The sequence below is a fragment of the Cuculus canorus genome, chromosome 3, assembly GCF_017976375.1.
Source record: "Cuculus canorus isolate bCucCan1 chromosome 3, bCucCan1.pri, whole genome shotgun sequence".
In the NCBI taxonomy this organism is placed as follows: Eukaryota; Metazoa; Chordata; class Aves; order Cuculiformes; family Cuculidae; genus Cuculus; species Cuculus canorus.
The window spans coordinates 94,636,920-94,658,364 of NC_071403.1; the positions used below are offsets into that span (position 1 = coordinate 94,636,920).

The 21,445-nt window shown below is 41.2% G+C and overlaps 1 protein-coding gene and 1 long non-coding RNA gene across 6 annotated transcripts in view; one reads left to right on the forward strand and one right to left on the reverse strand.

The window, feature by feature from the left end:
* The window catches only part of KCNK2 (potassium two pore domain channel subfamily K member 2), a 129,775-nt gene that overhangs the window by 63,533 nt on the left and 44,797 nt on the right, over nt 1–21,445 (reverse strand). For 3 of the 5 annotated variants that reach the window (XM_054063732.1, XM_054063728.1, XM_054063729.1), the window contains 2 exons: nt 13,142–13,452; nt 273–390 (listed from right to left, as the gene is read on the reverse strand). In XM_054063732.1, the coding sequence (XP_053919707.1) occupies nt 273–390; nt 13,142–13,330 (307 nt within the window). In that variant the 5' untranslated portion in view covers nt 13,331–13,452. Of the gene's footprint in view, nt 1–272; nt 391–13,141; nt 13,453–15,330; nt 15,711–15,853; nt 15,966–21,445 lie in introns of those variants that run through there. The other 2 variants (XM_054063731.1, XM_054063730.1) reach the window with 2 other exon arrangements.
* The window catches only part of LOC128851838 (uncharacterized), a 35,656-nt gene continuing 29,318 nt past the window's right edge, over nt 15,108–21,445 (forward strand). Inside the window, exon 1 of the long non-coding RNA XR_008449342.1 lies at nt 15,108–15,202. This is a non-coding gene — a long non-coding RNA (uncharacterized LOC128851838). The remainder of the gene's footprint in view (nt 15,203–21,445) is intronic.

Here is a 21,445-nt window from a genome sequence, read left to right on the forward strand (position 1 = left end):
AATCCGTCCGCCCCCCCCCCAAAAAATGTTTCCGCAACCTCTTCCAGTCATCTCACAGTAATAATACAGCAGCATTTTTCATTTGTAGAAGAATTCCTTACTTAGCTAGGGATCCTTATGGATAGATATGATTTCTGTCCCTGCAACTAAAAGTAACTCTCTACTTTAAACCAGAGATTTGGAAGATTTACCATTAGCAAATATATATACACACCGGAAATCAAAAGAGTTTCAGCTTGTTTACTATGAAAAGATAATAAGCTGTGTCCTACCTATGGTGGTAATAACAGTGCCAGCAAAGAAGAAGGAACTTCCCAAGTCCCAGTGACTGTTCTGAGTAGATGTGTTTCCTAAAGGTATGATTCCTGCATTTATTGCTGCCACTACTTGCTGTAAGTTTAAAAAGATTTTTGTCAATATTCATGAAACAATTATATTAATATACATTACACAGTAAATTGATTGAATCACTTTTTAAATCCACGCAATAAACCAGAAAAGGATCACTATTGCTCTGCTCAAGTTTTATCATTGAGTCAGGCTACGATTTAATCTTCAGCAGACACTCCAAGCACTTCAGCATGCAGCAGAGCTGTAAACTCCAGACCATTAAGGAGAATGCAAAACCCACAATATCAGTAACAGCATCGCCTTAGCTAGATGGCAAACACAATTATTTTTACTGTTGGAACTACCTGGTGAAGAAAAATATGCGTTAGACAAAGATTTACAATGAGAGTTTCCCAAAATATTCATCTACTGAGTTGGGCAAGCAAATGTTCTTCTTAAAATACAGTCATTTTAAAACGCCAAGAAAAAACACCCATGCATTGTTTTGGATCTAATGAACTCCAATTAATTAAATCACTTTTGTAGAATAGATAATTCAGTAATTAAAGATTAACAATTACACTTGTGACTATAAAACTTTCACTATATTAATGCAAAATTTAGAGTAAAATATCAAACGAGTATCTCTAAGTTTATATACACTTCATAAATATCATTCTTGGAAACTTCAGTTCTAGCAGCTAAAATGAACAAGCTTGCCACTAGTGACATTTTCACAGTCTTGAGAAATATAAAACATTTCCTATTTCAGCAACTACTGTAAATTCTTATCAGGAAAAGTTTTCCTGTTTAATTATATCATTGTTGCAGATATATACCACAATGTGAGTTAAACAGTACACATCAAAAGAAAGTGTTTTAAAACTTGCAATAAATATTTTAAGGAATATAAGTTATCATTTCATTCTGAAATTCTAAAACAGGACTTATTTCATAATAATGATCCTAATAATAACAACTGATGTTCAACAAAACACAACAAAAAATACTGCAAAGTGAAACAGAACATTTTAGAGAATTAATGGTTTCTGCTTGGCAATTTGTCCAACAACGACTAAGCACATAAAGATATTCAGCAACAGGGCAGACCAGGATGGTTTTCTGTGTGGGCAGTCTATTGCAGAGGGACAGTGGGCAGTAGCAATAATTTTTCAATCCCAAAATACATCGATAATTTGCAAATGAAAACGTTCTTGTTTCTAAACAGTGGCCATGGAAGTCAGTTGATCTGGACAGAAGTGACAAAATACCAATGCTGGATTAACCAGGTCATCAATTTTTCATTATGGGATCTCAACTGAAATCCAGCATTTCCAGTCTGACATTTTCAAAGCTCAGATGCACAAAGTAGTCATTTGTAAATCCACAGCTGCATCCGGATATTGCTACCACACCTAAGCCACTTCCAACACCCAGGGTTGACAAGAGAAAGGCAGCTGGAACATTTTTACAAAGATTTTATATGGTTTTATCTCCTACACCATCAACTGTTCTCATTTTTACTTTTTTTCCTAAAATACTGGAAAGGAAGACATCAAAGATGTGGCATTTTTAAACCTATTGATGAAGGAGGAAAGATGGGGAAAGGGCAGGGCAAGAAAGTTTAATTTTCCTTTAGGTTGGAAGAATAAAGCTTCTACATTTGTACATCACACACAACTTGGCAACAGCAAATACAGCAGCACTGATACTGACGTGTTTACATTAATGTAAGAAGGGGTACATCAGACTAAATAGCATGTGAAAAAAATCTCTTGTATTGATTTTATAATTTAAGCAATACAGATGTTCCTTTGACTTATAAACCACAGTGTGCTGCATTATAAAGAATACTGAATACATTTTGAGTACTGTTTCATTTCGGTGCACTAAGAACTTTCAATACAAGTCCTTCCACCTGCAAATGGGAACAAGTTCTCCAGGGAGGACATCATATGGTAAAGCACTGGATCAATATAATATTGTGGGACTGTCATGTTTTGTTACAAGTATATTGTACTGGATGAATGTACTATCCAGAGCAACACACCTGTTTTGGCAGTCTAGCAAAGGCTAGTTTTATATGGATGCAGATGGAAAATGTTTTCAGAGCCTTATAGCAACACTACACATTTTTGAAGCCATACTATCCAAACATCTTTTGTACGAAAGATTTGCCAATATAGAGTCCAGAGGAGGGCTACGAAGATGATCAGAGGGCTGGAGCACCTCCTGTATGAGGACAGGCTGAGAGAGCTGGGTTGGTTTAGCCTAGAGAAGTGAAGGCTCTGGGGAGACCTTATAGCAGCCTTCAAGTACTTTAAGGGGCCTACAGGAAAGCTGGGGAGGGGCTTTTTATCAGGGAATGCAGTGATAGGGCAAGAGGTAATGGTTTTAAGATGAAAGAGGGTAGATCTAGGTGTTAGAGAAATTTTTTGTTGTGACGGTGGTGAGGCACTGGAACAGGTTGCCCAGAGAAGTCATGGATGCCCCACCTTATAGGTGTTCCAAGGCCACGTTGGATGAGGCTTTAAGCAACCTGACCTACTGGAAGGTGTCCCTGCCCATGGCAGGGGGATTGGAACTAGATGATCATTATGGCCCCTTCCCACCCAAACCATTCTATGATTCCATCATAAGATCCATCACAGCTATGCATTTCCTAACTGCACTATACTATACCTACAGAGTTCCAGGTAAAAAGATACAATTTATCCCCAAACTACTCTGCTGGGTCACACTTAATAAAACACAGCAGATGACTACAAACACAAATTGTCACTACTGTTGTCTCTGATTTTAGACAGCTGCTAATTAGGACAAGAATTGGGGCAACTAAGCATGTCCTAGCTTGTAACTGAGCAAAGTTTGGGGGATTTTCTGAGTGGGGGCTGCACCTGCATAATGGTGCTCAGATTGATTTGGGTGGATCATTTTACCAAGAATTTATCTAACTGCTTTTGTGGCTTACATGTATTTTGGGAGCGAAGTCATACCATGGCAGTATGTTCTGCAATTTACTTGTGGATACAATTTAAAAACATTTCCGCGTTGAGATTTTTATGTGCTTCAAACTAATTTCATAAGTTCTTTTGAGAAACACTTAAGTAGCAAATTCTTATTTGTCTCCTCCAAGAAATTAATAATCTTACAGACCTATTAACTGTCTCTTTTTTTCCAAATAATATATTTACTTATTTAAATAAATCTGTTGAATATTGTATATAGGTATTTTTTTTGTTACCGGTATTTCTCACTGACCTTCATAGTACCTTTACTGATCTACCTTATCAATTATTTTAAACATAGTTTTAATAATAAAGGGCCAGACGATGTTTTCTTCATCACCTAGTTATTAAGTTTCTAAACACACACTATTATGCTTTCTCCTGTGCTGTTCCCATGTTTGGGAGCAGCAAGCCTGAAATACTAACAAAGTTGCTGTAATATATTCCCTTGAAGCCTTTTGTAAGAGTCATCTGTACTACCAAGAATGACAGTTGGGTAAGGCTCTTGGTTTACTGAGATCTCATAAAGTCTTTATATGTTGCCTGCAGATTTTTCAAGAGGGGTAACTGCATTTTCAGTTCTTTGGATCAGAGGACTTCTTTTCTTTTTAGTTTGGTCAGTGCCTATAAGCAGATCCTCATCTAAGACTATTCCCAAGCATAATCTTAAAAGCAAATAATATATAACGTGACTCCTAACATACGTACATTTCAGGGCATGGATTTCAGAGTAGCATCTTCTCTCTGACTACATCCACTGCACAAACTTACTTGGAATATTGGATAGTAAAATTTCCTTAGCCTGGAATAAAAACATGGGCTTATGCAGCTGATTTCCACTAACTTCACTAAGGGACAAGATTTCTCCCTCAGTGTTCAAGTAGCATGGTATTCACTGTCAGTGCTGTTCTGCCACTTTATTTCTGGTCTTCAGCCTTTTCTCTTGACTGATGACTTACTACTATAGCAAACACAACCACTTCATTTGTCACAAGTTCACAAATTTGGTGTGTCACCCTCAAAATTTCTTTCTGCCACCTGAGCTCTTCAGCTTATCCCAACTTACACAATAGCAGTAGTATCTCCACATATTTTGAATCTTCTAATGTTTTGAATCGTAAAAACTCTGTATGTAATCTCTCTGTTTTTAAAAACATTACACAGTTTGTATTATCACACCTCTGCATTCACGCAGAAATATGTCTGTATGAACCCTTGCAGATTAAGACACAGATTTTTGTGACATTTTTCTGTCAAAAAGAGAGAGAAACTAGCCTTTCAAACAACACAGTCGTTTTGTGAAAACAGAAGACAACTCTAGTAGGTCAGGGATTTAAACCTCTGGTCCTCTGACCCTGTACGGAGTCAATGGAAGTTACTGACAAAAGCCGGCCTGTTGGTTATAGAACTATATCCACTAAGCATGGGTCTGCAGAGGCAGAGGGAAAATAGAACAAGGCTATAAACTGAGGCAGCCTCTGGTAGTCAACTGCTGTCTTACACAGAGATCAGGCAGAAATAAGTCTGTGTCAAAAGAGCCACCCTAATGTTCATCTCCTTGCTCCACATGAGGCTCTAAATACATGCTTTTGTACCATCTTCCAGTCACTTCATTTTTATGAAATGATGCAACAGAACTCTTCATTACTCTCCACTTTTCTATCCAAAGATTAAAATAGAAGTACCTTAAATTGTGCTTCTGACAAAATACAGAGCATGAAGCCTTTCGTTACCCAGCTTGTCAGCAGTTCGCTTCTGCTTCCTGGCAGTCATTTAACAAGCAATGTCAAAAAGTCATATACGCCTCAAAGTTTCTGGAAACTCATTTCTCAGCCTGGATTTCTTCCTTCACTGTCCTGCTGTCATTTGACAAGAGCACTCTCTCTCCCCCCAGAATAATGATGAATTTCATACAGCTCAGCTACTGTAGGAGCCCTGTGTTTTTATTTCAGCTTTGGTTTACAAAGAATGGAAATCCTAGTTCTTTGTTCAGAGGTGCAGTCGTATGCTCTTAAGACTTAGCAAACAATGCTCCAGCCTCCAAAAGCACATGCTTTTGATCCTAGATGTTGAAAGAGTTTGCAATGATGTTTGCATTCTAATGCTTTTTTGTTCTCGTTTGTATAACATATGATTGCAATTCTCACTGGAGACCAGTAGCCAACATGCTGAAGAATTGTAGAACTCTTTTTACCCGATGTTCACAATCTACTTGAACTAAAACTGTGCAGAAACATATTGAAATACATTTATGTTTTTAAATATGCATTACAAACAGACAACGTACATAAACTTTGTGTGTGTGCATACATATATATATGTCTGTATACATACACATTCAGGGAAGAGGGTTTTTCTTTCCTTCTTGAGATTAAAGACTGGAAGAATTATGCAGAAAGCTGCTCAGCAAAGCTGACTTACTAATGAGTCATATCTGCCACCCTTCCTAAGACAAAAGCTGTCATTCAGATGTATTCAAGCTAGCCAGGTTCTCGGTCTGTAAAAGTGTTCATCTGAAGTAAATGCATACTTTAAGAGCCTCAACACCAGAAGTAGCAAAAAGAGTTAGAAACCAAACTGTTTGAACAAAGAAGTGATACTGTACTGCTAACATGAAGGATAAAGACTGTGTGCTTAAAAAAAAAAAAAAATCCGTTTGATTTAACTGCCATATAAAAAGTAACTACAGAAAAGAGTTGTCCTGTCACTGAAGGGTATACATTGCCAGGAAACAGTTTGGCAAAGGTTTCCCTCCTTACAGGTGCTAAGTGCAGAGCCAGAAGAAGGGATCTGTCTGCAAGAGGACAGCAGGAAACCGAGCAATCCTAAGCAAGGAATGCACACAACCCTGGGGCTCCTGCAGCCCATCCGGACTTAACCATAGCAGGAGGGTATCTCTGAGGAGGACAGGTCTGGGTAAGGTTATGATCAAAAGTCTTTCACAGAGATCTTTTATTTAATAAGCATTCCTTTGATCTGAGGATACAGGTAGAGTTTGGGGGGCTTTAATGGGGAAGGAAACAATAACATCTTTACATTTATTTCTGACGAGTGAAGCAGAAAGCAAATACTGGGATGAAAACTAGACTTACAGACTCAGTGAGATAAAAGAGAAACAGAACCTTACTGTTTCTGCTAGGACTACCTGTATACTTTAAGAACGCATAAGCTCAAGTGCTCTGAGGGCCAGACACCTTACTGAGGACTGCCATATGCTGACGGTAACAACCAACAAACTACAGCTCCCACCATTCACGTTTTAACCACTTTAGAAGTCATTCATTTCATGTTGTTTTGAAAACAACAGGCAGCTCTGCTATTAGTATGTCCCATTTGTCACAAGCTTCACGTCTGACATGCAGACAGTACACTAAAAAAAATGATGCAACAGTATTCTGGATCCCCAGATATATAAATAAAATAGGCTGCAGCATCAATTTGTCAAGGCTTTAATGTTTACAAAGCAAAACCACCTGCTGCGTCCAGGTCAGGATCCAGACATGGGATGGTTCCCTTTTGGAGAAGCTGGAAGGAATTGTGAAAAGGAAAGACTGAGAATATTCAGGGTTTAAATTGGTACATTCAAAGTCTCTCAAAAAGTTCCTGCTTAGAGGACCCATAACCTACAACTCACAGGACTGAGAATGTCTATAAATGTTGTGATTCAAAGAATTAGCAAAATATGTCTCAAGCTTAATAGGCTTAGCTAATAAATTTTAAATTTGTCTAAATATATTTCAGATTTGTCTGAAAACAAGATCTTTGCATCTCTGTGATTTATTATCTAAAAAAATAATACAACTAGCTCAAATGCCTTCTATTCTCTGGGAGAGAAAGAAATATTTACACTTCTTTATTTTAACAGTTTTCTACAAAATCAGAGAACTCAGGGAGCTTATTCAGCTGAAATAAAACAACATATTCATGAGGATGCAGCAAAATTAATTTCTCGGAGCTACAATGCAAGTTTTAAAATACCCTGTGAAAAAGAAACAAAATCAGCTATTGGTGGATGTGCAACTTAAGGAAGCTAGCTACCCTGAAATACAAAAATGAAGCTACAGAAAATGCATATTTGAAAGTAAAATATTTTTTACAAGAATTAATCATATAAGCAGCAACGAGGACACTCTGGTGATGCCAGTTTGATGAAAGAAATGTTGCTCCTATGTCATTCATAACTGTGTCAGGCTTTCCTCCAGAGAGATTAAGAAAAAAAAAAATTCTTCCCTCAAGAGAGACAAAAAGAAAACACATTTTGATCTCATTCACAGTCTAACAGATGAATGGAAAGAAAAGGGAGAATGCTGCTGATGCCAATGTAAGATGGAAACAGGCATGGGACATGACTGTGGACCCCAGCATGGAGAGCTGTTCTCCTCATGTTAACTACAAGCCCATGCAGAACCCAAGATCAACTTGTGGGAACAAGGTCAATTCAGCTAATCCTGGTGGTTCATTAACTCCATTTTTTGTTTTAAACGCAAGCACATTTTTGTGGACGGTCAGTTTGCAGAAGAATGCATATAACCTGAAAGGGGCTGAACTTAAAAGTCTTTTACTGCCGAGGCCTTTATTGCTGAGACAGCTTGGTGAAGCACCCTGAAAACTTGTTCTGATTTTGAAATGAAGGCATTATGAGACAAAAATTACCATTTGGAGCATATTAAAAGATTGTACTGTTCAGTGTGATACTCTATTTTCCACTTGTTCGGGTTTTCAGAATAGATGGGTTGGAAGGATGTTTATGTTAAAGGAAACAGAAATAAGGTATGTTCTGTTATTAAATTTCAGTGCACCTTTACTTGAAAACTCTTTATTAGGTTTCAGAATTAGTTCACTAAGACAATGAACAGAGTTCACACCAGCTTGCTGGGACACTCTAGACATTGAAAATAATATAACTGAAATTTCTCTTATTTCCAGGTTTTGTATGCAAAAACAATACATTAAGCGACTTGATCCTTGGAGATTAAAAGGAGAGGGTTTCCCATTTTGGTTTATAAAGGTCAACACTAAAACAACTATCTGCTGAGCAATAATACATAATTAGGTGACATTTACATTAAAAAGGTCTTCTGTTTTTTTTAATCAGCTTTCTCTTTTGCAGGGTACAAATATTTTTCTCTCATTGCCAAGATATTCCACAATATGCACTCTAATCACAAGCTTACCTCCCAGGAACAATATTAGTTCTGGGGGACAGAAAGCAAATTTGTTTCCCCCTTATAATTAGATGATCTTTAAGATCACTTCCAACTCAAACCATTCTATAGAGGAATGAGGTGTATGAAACCATAATAGTGACAATTTTGCAAAGTTGTTTGATATCATATTCAGCCAGGCTCACCTGTCCACAGAGACAAACTCTTAACCTCAAGGGATGTGATGAAGGTGTATTAATGTACTTTATGGCTGTGCAGCACTGCAGAAGGACATGCGTGCAACCTGAACACCAGAAATGTAACCTAAGGTTTCTTTCCATTTGCTACTATGCAAGGTACACAAGCGCAGCAGGAGATTTTTCTAGGTACTTGGCAATACACTTTTTGCATCTGAGTTTGGAAACTGTCTCCAACATTTTCAAATATTTAGTAGCAAGCTTACTATAGGGACTTGTTAACACACTGGAAGAGAACTAGAATTAGACTGAAGTAAGTAGAGATATAAGTTCTCAAAGTAGAGAATTGTTTTAATTCTTTCATGTTCATTGTTATTTGTGTGCATATAGCTGGATTAGACACAGGTTTCTATCAGCTTCTACCCACAAAACGCTCAGTGGTGGGGAGAAAACCTGTTCCACGCCAGATGTAAAAAATCACTAGTGCAAATGCAGATCAGGTCTAAATAGTTTGTCACATATACATAAAATCCATACAGCCTGAACTACATTTACTCTTTTATCCTGTCACCCAGCAGTTACTTTGCATTGTGTGTCAGGGCCAAGTTGAGAGCAGGCATGGATGGAGAAATCAAAACACCATCCATGATGAATTGTCAAGAGTCCTTCTTCTTCCAGAAGAACGAACAGTAGCAAAGTGTCTGGCCGCATCCCTTTCTACACCTTTACCATGTATTAGATATTATATACAACCTTCAACAAAACAGTGCTTTCTTATTTGTTAATAAATGAAATTCTTTCGAGACCTTCCAAGTGAAACTTTGAAAACCGAGGTCTATCGTGAGACCATGCACAGCTTGCTGGTCTATTTAATCCTGGTTAGACTCACCAAAGTAGGGCTTATATGTTCACTGGGATATTTCTTTAGTTGTAGTTCTAAATGTACCGTCACTGATTATTATGCCCTGCCCACATCAGCGCCGTTGTGTACAGCACTTAATATTGTTAATACTGGCTTGAGGCTACAGCAAACAGAATTGAAACTGCCTAGAAAAAATGGCCTCTTGAGTGTACAGATATGCTCTGCATGACTTTTGCATATTTGAAGTATGGTACTAAACAGAAGGGCTCACAAAATATCAAAAAAAAAATGTATTTGGAAGCGGGTCTCAGGGTCATACATTGCTGTTGCTCATTGCAGGTATATTTTATTATAGTGAGGCAATAAGTGAAGTGGTCTAGACCAAAAGAGGTTTGTAACACTGGACTATGGAAGTCAGAGACAGAGGTCATGCAGACCACCTCTTTATCAACATGTGAAGAATGCTGCTGGACAGGGCTGAAAAGTTATGAGGGAAATCCAGGTCATTCTTCTGAGGCAGCTGAGGCTATTTGGCTGTAATCATCAGAGCACTCCATTTCATCAGCTTCGCACCTTTTCTGTGCTGCACAGCAGCTCTCCATTGACCCATGTTTCACATATATAAAGTATATGAAATCTATATAAGTATAATTCTCACTAAGTACATTTAGAGGAGCCACACAATCATTGTGAAAATATGTACTTTCATGAATCTGAAACCCAGGGAATAAAGCTGTGTGCACTGAAAAGTTGGCAACAGTATGTATTGCTGTGCCAGGCAGGTTTTTGGTAACTGGTGAGATAAAATAAGGATGGAGAAGACAGGAAGGGAAAATTCCCTATCCTGTGTGCATATATAGAAGCACATAACTCTGTGTTGTAATCAGCTCTAAGGCAAAGGGAAGATTTTAGCAAAGGTGATGGAAACTAGATGTCCCCTGGGTGCTAGCAAACTGGACTTTCATTCCACTTGTACAATTTTTTTTAGCTGCATTGGTGCTCTCCAACTAGTCTCCCCAATTTGCTCACCTGACTAAGCCAATGCACACTGTACTGCCAGTTAGCAGTCTCGGAATAGGCAAGCCTGCTTCAGAGTAAGGATTAAGTGGCAGATCAGAAGTTGTAAAGACTGAAAAAGCCTGGCATGATAAGCACCTTGAGCAATGACTACCATCAACCAGAGCCAAACCGTTGTCTGGAATCCCAGAACACTAAGTTCAAAAGGAAAAGTTTATAATGAATTTCATTATAGTTTGGCTTAAGGTAAATACTTGATTAAAGAAGACATTACAGGCTGTAAGCTCAGTAATTTTCTTCACACACACTAATTATTCCAGCTTCCTGCACTCGTACATATTAATTTTCAATTTTATAGCTTTCAGTGAATTCTTAAATACAATTTACTTTTTCCTCCCATGCACTATTTATTTTCATTCATATAGACACCCAGCTGAAGAAACACTGCATTATAGTGTAACAGCAGTCAGACATAAACCCAAAGAGACAAAATGTATTCCATTTAATTTAGCTTCTGTGGCAAAGTGGTAGGTAAAGAAGAAATATGACCCCATACTTAGGGCAGCAGTCCAGACTTGGTAAAATGGATTTGAAACTCTACTTTACCACTGATTTCCTACTTTACTTTGAGCAAGTCACTTAATTCCTGACCATTAAATAACTTGATATAACTTGTTATCTGTGTAAAGAAAGGAGCCCAAATGCACTTCTAGGACCAGGCTCCCTATACCTCAGCTCTCCTCCTATAAAAGGGTTGTTAACAGAATGCTTGTACCTCCACATCATGGTGTTCTTCTTCACAGAGAATCAGAAAGGAACAAGAAGAAGTTAAGTTTTCCACTTATCTCAACAACAAGCAGAACATACTCTTCCCACAACTATCTTTCATCCATGTGCTGTGGGAGGCTGTGTCACCCCCTCACGCTTCAAAAGCCTGTGTCTTTCTGGTCATGCCAAGATTGCTAGCAAAGATGGGAGATAATGCTGATATTGGTATCTGCGCTCAGATAATTGTACTGAAACCGTTGTCTGTTTTACACAGAACATCAAATGGGCATTGAATGCTGATGAAGTGTTTTTTAATTAGCAATCTGTGCTTCTGGGTAGGGAATCAGAAAATATCTAAGTACTCCAGAGCAAGTTTCAAGAGTTTTTGCCTTAAGGATGATCGCATTGATGATGTAAGATAACATTGCTTCAAAATTTCTATTTTTATCTTCACAAGTACAATGTCTGACCTAACAATTTCATATGGGGATATTTATACTACCTGCAAGAGATTGTTTCAATCAAAACATTGAAACAATCAATGTGTGTATTTATTTCTCCGGAAGATTATCTCACATTCTGCTGGTAAAACCACTGAAACATGGTTATTACACAGCGTCGAAATTCACACAGACAGCACCTCCTCAGGCATGCCCAGTCAGCACATGGAGACCCGAACTGTCTGACAGTCATTTAAAGTGTGGCAGTTTTGGAACACATTTTAGCAACAAGGCAGGGAAGAAATCACAAAATGCAAGACATTTTCCCAGTTTGCCTTTAAAATTCAGAAGTAGCGTGCCATAAAAATAACTTGGTACATCTGAGCTCTGCATTTAAAACTGAAAAAAACAGGTGTCCATGCTAACACTCAAAGCAGATTGGGCAAGAGAGGCAAAATCAACTTCCAAACACACAGCCAGGTTGGCTATTCCTCCAGAAAGCTTTACTGCCCATGCAACTGGCCTACTCCAGAGCTCATGCTAGCCAGGGTCTGGATGCCCACCACCCTCCACTGTACCATCTCAGGCTCTGCAGACCCAGATGGCCCCATGGAGTGACCTCTGTCTCATCCTCAGAACTGACATTATTTGGCAGCCCCTTGCTGTTTCCTGCAGTGCTACTGGATATTCATAAGAATGCGGAAACATGGGATTTAAGTTGGAGAGGGCCTCATAAGGCTCTGGATCTAGTTCTGTGCTGCTGCAAATAAATATTTTCTATGATTCTGAGGCAGATAACCTGCAAGGGTGAAGTCATGTTAGCAGGAACATAACGATGTACATCAGTTGTGGATGTGCCTTTACAAAGCAGAGAAAATTGAGATTTAAGATCAAAATAGCAATTCCGTGGTACTTTCCTGTACTTAAAGCAAAATCAATAAAAAGAAACATACAGCTGGGAGGAAAGCTAGTTTGATACAATCACAGTAAATTATAAGTCCTTTAAGGCAATGGACAGTGTATTTTCTTCTTCAGAATTAGGGAATTCAAATATTGACAGACCTGGTAAGACACAATCAATGTATCAATTCCTTTGTGAACTATTAATTGTATATATCACTGATGAACAATCATTTAATTACTGCAGAGGGGGCCTCCAATACAAAGGCTGTCTACCAAGCACACTGGACCTAAAAATAGCAATAGCTTTCCAACCATGAGGCTTTGCATGAAAATGCTATTGCTCAGCTTGTGGTCTTAACACTTGTTACAGCACTCAGCCAATATAGAGCTTTGCTAACAAAGATATTTGTCACAGCAATGCTGCCATATATAATTTGTTGTTCTAAGGCATGGTGACAAGGGTTTGGATTACCTGAATCAGTTCATCAAGCTCTGTTGCATTCACACAGGAATGCTGAGATACAAACGTCTGCTTCTGAATCACAATGGTGGTTCTCTGGGAGGTCTCATGAGGCTGCTCCAGGGCTTTAAATACTGTTGCTCCAATTATTAAATATACAACTACCACCAGAAAAATTGTTGAGACTGTCTTCCATTTCATAACATTAATAGCTGAATCACTTTCCTCCCGTGAAGCGAGCACGGTAGGCTTGGTGGAAAATGATAATCTTGGTTTGGAGTTCTGAGTGGCTGATTTGGGATCCAGCAAGTCAGGTGCCGCCACTGGCAAAACAGAAAAAGAAAGTTAATTTTTACAGTGCTGTTCAGATTTCGTGAACTTCTTGCCAAGATTAGCTAAATTCTGTTGATTCCAACTGAAATTCTTCAACTGTTGAATCTTTCACATAAACCTCATGCCACTTTACAATGAAGCTGCTGCTCTGAGTAGTATTATCCACTTTACACATCTGAACTGTTTCTATATGCATCTGCCTCCTTCTCCTATTTGATCATTTAATGAGCGCAGATTTCCCCTATGCTCTTGTATTTAAATTAGTATAAAATGGTATTTTGTTGCAGAGATTCTTTGCACCCACTGCTTTCTTAAGCACTGTGAAGCAGCCTTTTGTTTATGTTCTACCTCAGCATTATAGAGGTAACAGAAAAATACAAATCCTCCTTTCGCTCACCTATTTTGCCCTGTGCTCCGACAAACGCTCTCTGACAACAGTTGTATGATCACTTGCGAATTCCACACACACATCCATAAAAACAATATATTGCTCATCACACCGGTCTTAAAGTGTTAATTGAGTATCGATTACACCTTTCAGAAAATACCAGTAAAAGATACGTGTACTCACTGGAAAAGTCACCCATTTGTTAAGGCGTGTATTTTTATTTACAGCTACCCCCCACTGGGTTAGGAAAAGAGCAGCTGGGTGATGTTATCGAGTATCTTGATAACTCATGTGACTACCAGCAACTACCCAGGCACTAAAAAAAAATCTACCACATCTAGTGCAGGTAAAGGTCTCTTGCGGGAAGATGGCCACAGCAGTTGACCGCACAAGCTATATTTAAATTGTTTTGAATTACATCTACATTTCTAACGGGCACGACACCGCTTCCAGCTGCCAGTGGGAAAAACCCAGATCTAAACCTAGAGGAAAGTCTCCCTCCGGACGACGGAGGTGGGACACGTCCCCAGTAGGGAGAAGAGGGCAGGAGGGGAGTGAGCCAGCCCGGTCCCGGGTCGAGCGGGGACCCTGGGCATCCCTCGGGATAGCATCCCTCGGGGTGGCACACGGGGCTTCCCCGGGGGTGGCTGCCGCGGTCACGCCTCCCACCCTGCGGGCACTCGGGGACGGGCACGGCTCTCCCCACCCCATGCGCCCCACTCCTTGGCGGGGGAACCCCCTCCCCGCGACCCTCCGAGCCCCCAAGGACGGTGCAAGGGGTCGGGCAGCCCCCCTGCCCGCCTGCCTGGGGCAGCGCCGCTCCGCCGCGGCTGCTGGCGGCGAACAAAGAAGCGGGTACCAGGCACCGCCGCCACCTCCCCGCGGCCGGTGCGATGAACTGGGATGTGCCTGGGGACCCCGAGTGAATGCAATGCGCTGGGGGGTGCTCACTGGTCCCGCGTGGGTGCCATGAGCCGGGAGGTGCCTGGGGGCCCCGAGTCGATGCAATGAGCTGGGGGATGTCTGGGGGCCCCGACTGGGTGCGATGAGCCGGGGGGTGCCAGCCGGTCCTTAGTGGGTACAATGAGCGGGGGGTTGCCCGCCGGTCCCGAGTGGGTGCAGCCCCGGTGCAATCAGCGGGGGAATGCCCACCGGCCCCGAGTGGGTGCAATCAGCGGGGGGATGCCCACCGGCCCCGAGCGGGTGCAGCCCCAGCGCGGCGAGCCGCGGCGGGCGAGCCCCGAGCCTCCGCCGGCGGGGATGCTCCGTGTCTCGGCGAGCGGCGCGGGGGGCGAGGCGGCCAGCGACGGGGCCGGGAAGGCAAGGGAAGGCAGGGATAACAGCCAGGCAAGGTACAAAGGGGCTCGGGCCGCCGCGGCGCGGGGAGCATCCCGGGGTCCTCGGCTGCGGGGGAAGCAGGGGCGCATGCAGCATCCACAGGGCTGGGAGCGGGGAGGCACGCCATTGTGCTCGTACTCACTTCTTATTTACCGACCCGGTGCCCTCTCCTCGCTCCACGGGCAGGCATTTTTTCTGGGCTTGGGTAGATACAGTCAGAGCACATTAAAAATATTAAAAACAAAAAAAAAATAGGGGAAAAAAAAAAAGAAAGGAAGGAAGGAGGAGACCGAGAGGAAGAGGCTCTGATGAATGGGTCTGGAGGAGAAGGAGCGGTAGGGGCGGGCGGGCTGGCAGCGCGGATCCCCCCGGCCCCGGGGCGTGCGAGGTGCCTCACGTCGCGCATCGCGCATCGCACATCGCGGCGTCTGTGTGTGTGCGTGTGTGTGTGTGTGTGAGTGTCCGTGCGTGGCCGTGTGTGTGTGTCCGTGCGTGCCCCGCGGCGTGCGGAGCAGCCCGAGCCCGGCGATGCCTTTTGTGGGGCGGCGTGTGTGTGTCTGTGTGTGTGCGTGTCCCCACCCGCTGCTCCGCACCCGCTTCCCTCCGATGCTGCAGGGGCGCAGGGAGGGGGGGAAAAAAGGGAGGGGGGCGAGACAGAGCGGTACCTGCGGAGACCAAGATCTCTCCTGGAAAACAGCGAAGAGAGAGGCAGGAGGGAGGAGAGGCAGGACCTGCCGGCGGTCCCCCTCCAGCCCACACGCCACCGCCTCGCCAAAGCCTCCCCGTGAACTTTTGAACTAGGGGAAATGTCACCGCAGGGGGACAAGCCGGGGGGACCTCGGTCCTCGCCAAGGAGAGGAGCGGGGCTGCGGAGATCGGCCTTGATTTTTAACCCGTGTGCTTTGCAGACCGGTGTTTTGCTGCAAGGAGTTAACTAGGTGGGATCTGGGAGTCAGGGATAGTAGCCGCTCTCCTATCACACGCACTGCCACAGCGCGCTGCCTCCTTCCATTTTAGTCTGATAGTTATATCAGAAATACTGCCTCAACTGTGATTTCTGGTTCTAAGGAGCCCGAAATTATTTTTATTATGTTTGCTAACTCCCCTAATTTCCCAGTCATGTGTCACCTGTGACAATATCCATGGGTCAGCTGTTCGCGCTGATGTGATGAACTCGCCTAAAAGACAGAGCAGGATTTACCAAGAGAATCCAAAAACTGCTCTCACAACCACTCTCTAAAAGTCTCTGCAAACACGTTAGAAAATTACTCCATGTAACAAATCGGTGTAGGTCACCAGCATTTAAAGCCAGAGGCTGTATCTGTGAAATGGCCAAAGTCAGTCATACATCGGGTGTTTAATGGGCTATAATCCTGCTCAAATCAGCAGCGCCATCAGCAAACACTTTAGAAGTCACTTATTCTAATGCTTCTCTGTATCAATGTGACATAATACAAATGAGAGTAATATTGAGTTCCTTAGGACTCTGATTTCAGCAACATCAATCACGCCCGTCTTCCCTAGTGCGTTCACATGTCTTCGCAAGGTGCAGCATACGGACCTGCAGTTCAGTTTGAGCTGCAGCCTGTGGCTGCAGCCTATATAAACAATCTCCGTTCCTATCTCATGGAAAAGAATCCGTTCAGAGGTTTTCTTCTGACATCCTATGGGAAAACAGGCATGAACATCTTCCTCCATGCTGTCCTGTGTCTGTCTGAAGTCTTGTGGAAAATAGTGCTATATGCCTTTCTTTAGCAATCTGATTATTTGGAATAAGATTTTGTTTTTCCATGAGTGGAGGAATAATTATTGAAAGCTGAAAAAGGGTCAGACTTACTGCATACAATGAACTCAGTGGGGAGCCTATCAATAGCTTCAGGAGGGTTTCACAAAGCCTTAAATACAGGCATTCCACCCAAAACGGAGAAACCATTTTGAGATCAACTCCGAGAATGACTGTATTAGTGCTTTAACTTAAATAGCTGAAGAGCTGTCTCTGTGAAAGTAATTATTTCCATTAATTACCTAGTAAATATCTCCAATGTCTGGTTTTACTGATATTTTCCACCTACTGAGATCCCAGATGCTATCCTCAGCTAGAGTTTACCACATACTTAAAGTGGACACTTAAAGTGGACTTAGGCTGCATTTTCTCACTTTTACCAGGTATGTAAACACTCCACATATGGCAGGGACCTTTAGTGGCAGACATCTTCAAATCCAGCAAGAAAAACAGTAATTCTTTTTGTAGTGTACAACCAAAATTATTGTGTATAGCAACTCCTATTTTCTGGAGGCTTTATATAGCACCAGTATTTAATCTGAGAAGTCTTGCCCTCCAAGATTTTTATTGTAATGTATACCACACATTGTTTGAATATTGTGTGTAACCATTTTGCCCTCAAATTTGAAACTATCAGTTTGACCAGTTTGACGTGCCAGGCCTGAGCTTTACTAAACAAACATATTCAAATGCAGTGTATCACTGGCAAAACATACCACCAACCAACACTGACAAGATTAGGTAATAAAAGCAACTACAACACAGAGGTCCAACCTTGCAAACAAATAGGCTTGCTGCTGTAACAGATTTATCTGAACAAACTAAAATAAAAAGCTTGTAACATTAACTACATGCAGGTTTGTCTATTTCCTATTAACATGAGAAAGACTCACAAATGCTGTCTAAAAATGTATTGGCATTAGTTTGGGGTAACTACATTACTCACAGACAGTGGCTGCTGGAAGATGCTTTACTCTTTGAAGTGTTGAAAGTGAGCTCAGCTGAGAGAGACAGGCATGCACCATGCAGAGGAAGCCGAAGTTTCATGATAAACATAGCGATAGCACATTCATACAAATAGCAGCTGTAGATAATCTAAACATAGTTTTGATAGGACAGAAGAACACGTGTAAGGAAATAGTTATTCCAGAAAAATATTACCCCAGAAAGACCAATTTTAAAAGCGTACATAAAAAGCACCCATATCTGTCAGTAACACTTTCTTTTCCACTGTCCAGTTGCAGGAGGCATTCCCTCCCTGAAAGGCCATGAAGAGCATTTGCTTTGTACCTGGAACAAGGGGCTTTTGCCAGCCCTCCACCTCTGGGTGCAGCAAATGCCCTTCTCAAACCAGCTGTGTTAGAGGAGGTGCCTCACCTCAGATTCCAGCCTTCACTCTTTTTTATTTGACATGGATTTCTACATTCTCAAGGGACTTTTATAGCCAGGCTTCCAGTGAAGGCGCGTCCCTCACTGACTTCAACACACTGTTCATATGGTCACCTATTTAATTCACTGCAGGGGACCCGCACCTTTGATCAAACCGTGTATTGCTATGGGGTTCAGGCCTTACTGTGGACACAGCATCTTCCCCTCTAAAGGAAATTACACTTCCTCGTGGCATGAGAGCAGGAAACTTCAGCCAGTCTTCAGAATGGGTCAAACCATATACCAAGTTAAAGTCAAGGATAAACCTTTGCTACCATTGAGTTTTATCATAGCAGTGCTCAGCAGAAATACTTATTTAGTAAGCAAATTTAAGGGCTTATTTTACTTATGCAGTGGGACTTACAAATTACTTGTCTCTTGACTTCTTTGGAGACATTAAAAGATCTCTGACAGTTCTTTATGGATAATTATGACATTAAGGCCATGCCGTGTTACTGTATTCTGCCATTAAACCATTAGTCATATCCTTCTATGGGAATTTACACTAAAGAAGAAACTAATGGAATACAGCCTGCTTCTCCTTCAAGCAAAGGAGCAGACAGAGCCAGTGCTTTGCAGGCAGTCAAGACATGAGGACACAGGGCTGCTTCTGGTGACCATGCTGGCACTGCACCTTCCCAGCCCACCACCAGTGCTAGGAGGGCAAAGAGAAGGCAGTAGGCAGGAGACACTTGCAGGTAGCTAAGTGATATTCAACCCTCATCTGCCTCTGAAAACCACAAAGCCTTAAAGCAGTCTCATTTAAAAATATGTCATTACTTTTAATTAACATTTGTAAATGAGTTAAGCATATGCAGTAGAACTAGAATATGTATTAATGAGTTTTACCTCACTGGCAAGCTATTACATCTACCATGAGTGCCTGTCTCAGGGTGACGAATTATTTGTTCAGCAGAAAAGCCATTGTTTCTCACCTCATCAATTACTAGAAAAAATGTTTGCATGTGCCCATCTATTTTCATACAGCTCAGTTGTCAGTTTTAATTAGGATCTAATTCTTTCCATCACTACTAATTCTTACCTATTTATCCACGTGGAGCAAGTGATAAGTTGTATTAGAAACCATAAAGTATTCAGCGTTGTAATTAATATCGTGAATGTGTATTTTTCTTTTCTGGCTTGCAAATATCCCACTGGGTTTCCTCCCTGCCTGTGTCATGTTACCACCCCTAATGGGATTTATTTGTCATGTGTTCTGCCACTGTTTTTTCATATTTGCTTTCACAAATCTTGTATGCTTGGAGAGCTTCAGAAGCAACAATTATAACTAACTTTTCAATGCCATTCTCATTAACACTAAATGTTAATTGCAATATGTCACTTCTATTATGGATTATTTAGGCACAGGAAAAACTTGCTACTGCCTTGAATTACTGATCTCCTCAAGGGAAAGCTTGTGGTGCTTTGGGATTATTACAAAATGTTTTTCTGTAATCACCAAAATGTTCTACAAAATAGCTGGCTTATGATTTGTTCTTCACTTTTGCTAGTTGTGGTCTCTTCAAAATAGGAGGCTGACAATGGGAATATCAAGATTTTGTATCTGGCTGTCCACACTCGTTAGTACCAGTCATGAAACTGTCCTCATGGATTTTCGTGGTGCTACTGGATGACTTATGAGATGGAAACCTAAACTCTGTATTGTCTTTGCAGTGCGGAAAAGAGCATGGAGTATTTTGAAAGAAAAAGAACATGCGCATAAGACTGCATGCACCAGGCCTGACAAGAGAATGGCCCAAGTTCATGCTGTCTCTAAAGATAGTTTTCCATGAGTAAGTAAGCAGGTGCTTGCTTTTAAACTGTATCTTGAGGAGCTGAAGATTTGAGTTTTATATTTCTAAAGTACTACGTCCACATTTCAGGGAACTCTGGAAATAGTGACAGAGAGCTATGGCACAACAATCTGTAAATAAAATAAAAAGCAGAGGACACTGGAAATCACCTAAAATAGCATTAGTGCTTTTCTTGTAGAGTGATCCACAAATAAAATTTGGAAGAAACAGAACAAACTAGAAAAAGAAAAGAGAAAATAGCCCAAGCAATACTAAATAAGTATCATGCAGGGATAATTAAAGAACTTGCCTGCAGAAATAAATAATACAAATGAGGAGATAAAAAAGGAGAACATTAAGTATAACTGTGTTTTAAAACCAGCAGACTTCTACGTGGCAGTAGCCATAAGAGAAAATGAAGAGAGTTATTTTCAAATGTGCACAAAAGACTACATTTTCTGGCAATTTCTCTGTATTCAGCTACATGGAGATATATCTGGAAATGATGATACAGATTTTTTATAGGAAGACAGTATTTGGTAGTTTGTGGGGTTTTTTTTTTTTAATTCGATAGCTTGTTCTAAGGATAGACAGCTAATTTTATCTCTTCTCAATTATTTTGTCATTTTCTCCTGCCCCCATGCCAGGCACAGAGCTCACAAATCACAGTGTGAAACTAAGCTGTACACTAATGCCCCTTTCAAAATATGGCAGTTGTAATGGTTAGTTAATTTAAAGGAGCATGGAGCTTCACCTTTTAAAACTCTAAGCAAAAGAAGTATCTCCCAGTTTCACTGTTAAGTGCCTAAACAGAGGTGAAGAGGTAATTTCATATCACATTGAAAGTCTGACTTCGAAAATCAATGCGTCACAACTTCATAGCTTTATCTGCAAAGTGTCACCTACCCCTTCCAATGATCACATCTTTCTGCTGTGAAAAAGATGCCACTAGCACCATGCGGGTAGAAAGCTGGGTGAACAGAGCCCAGTTTACATGAGGTGCTTGGACAGCAAGAAGCATTAAATTGCTGCCATTCTGACGCGCGGTGCATTAGCATTGCTCAGCACTTCCATCTTTGAACACTCTTCCCTCTATTTTCTTTCAAGTGTAGACCTTGAAATTCTAGGCTTGGGGGTTTAATCTTGAGCTGGCAGCTATGGACTGCTGGCAGGAGAACAGACTACAGGTTCATACTCATCTTTTCAGCTTTAAAGTATCCACTAATCTACCTTTACATTTTTTCTAGAAGTAA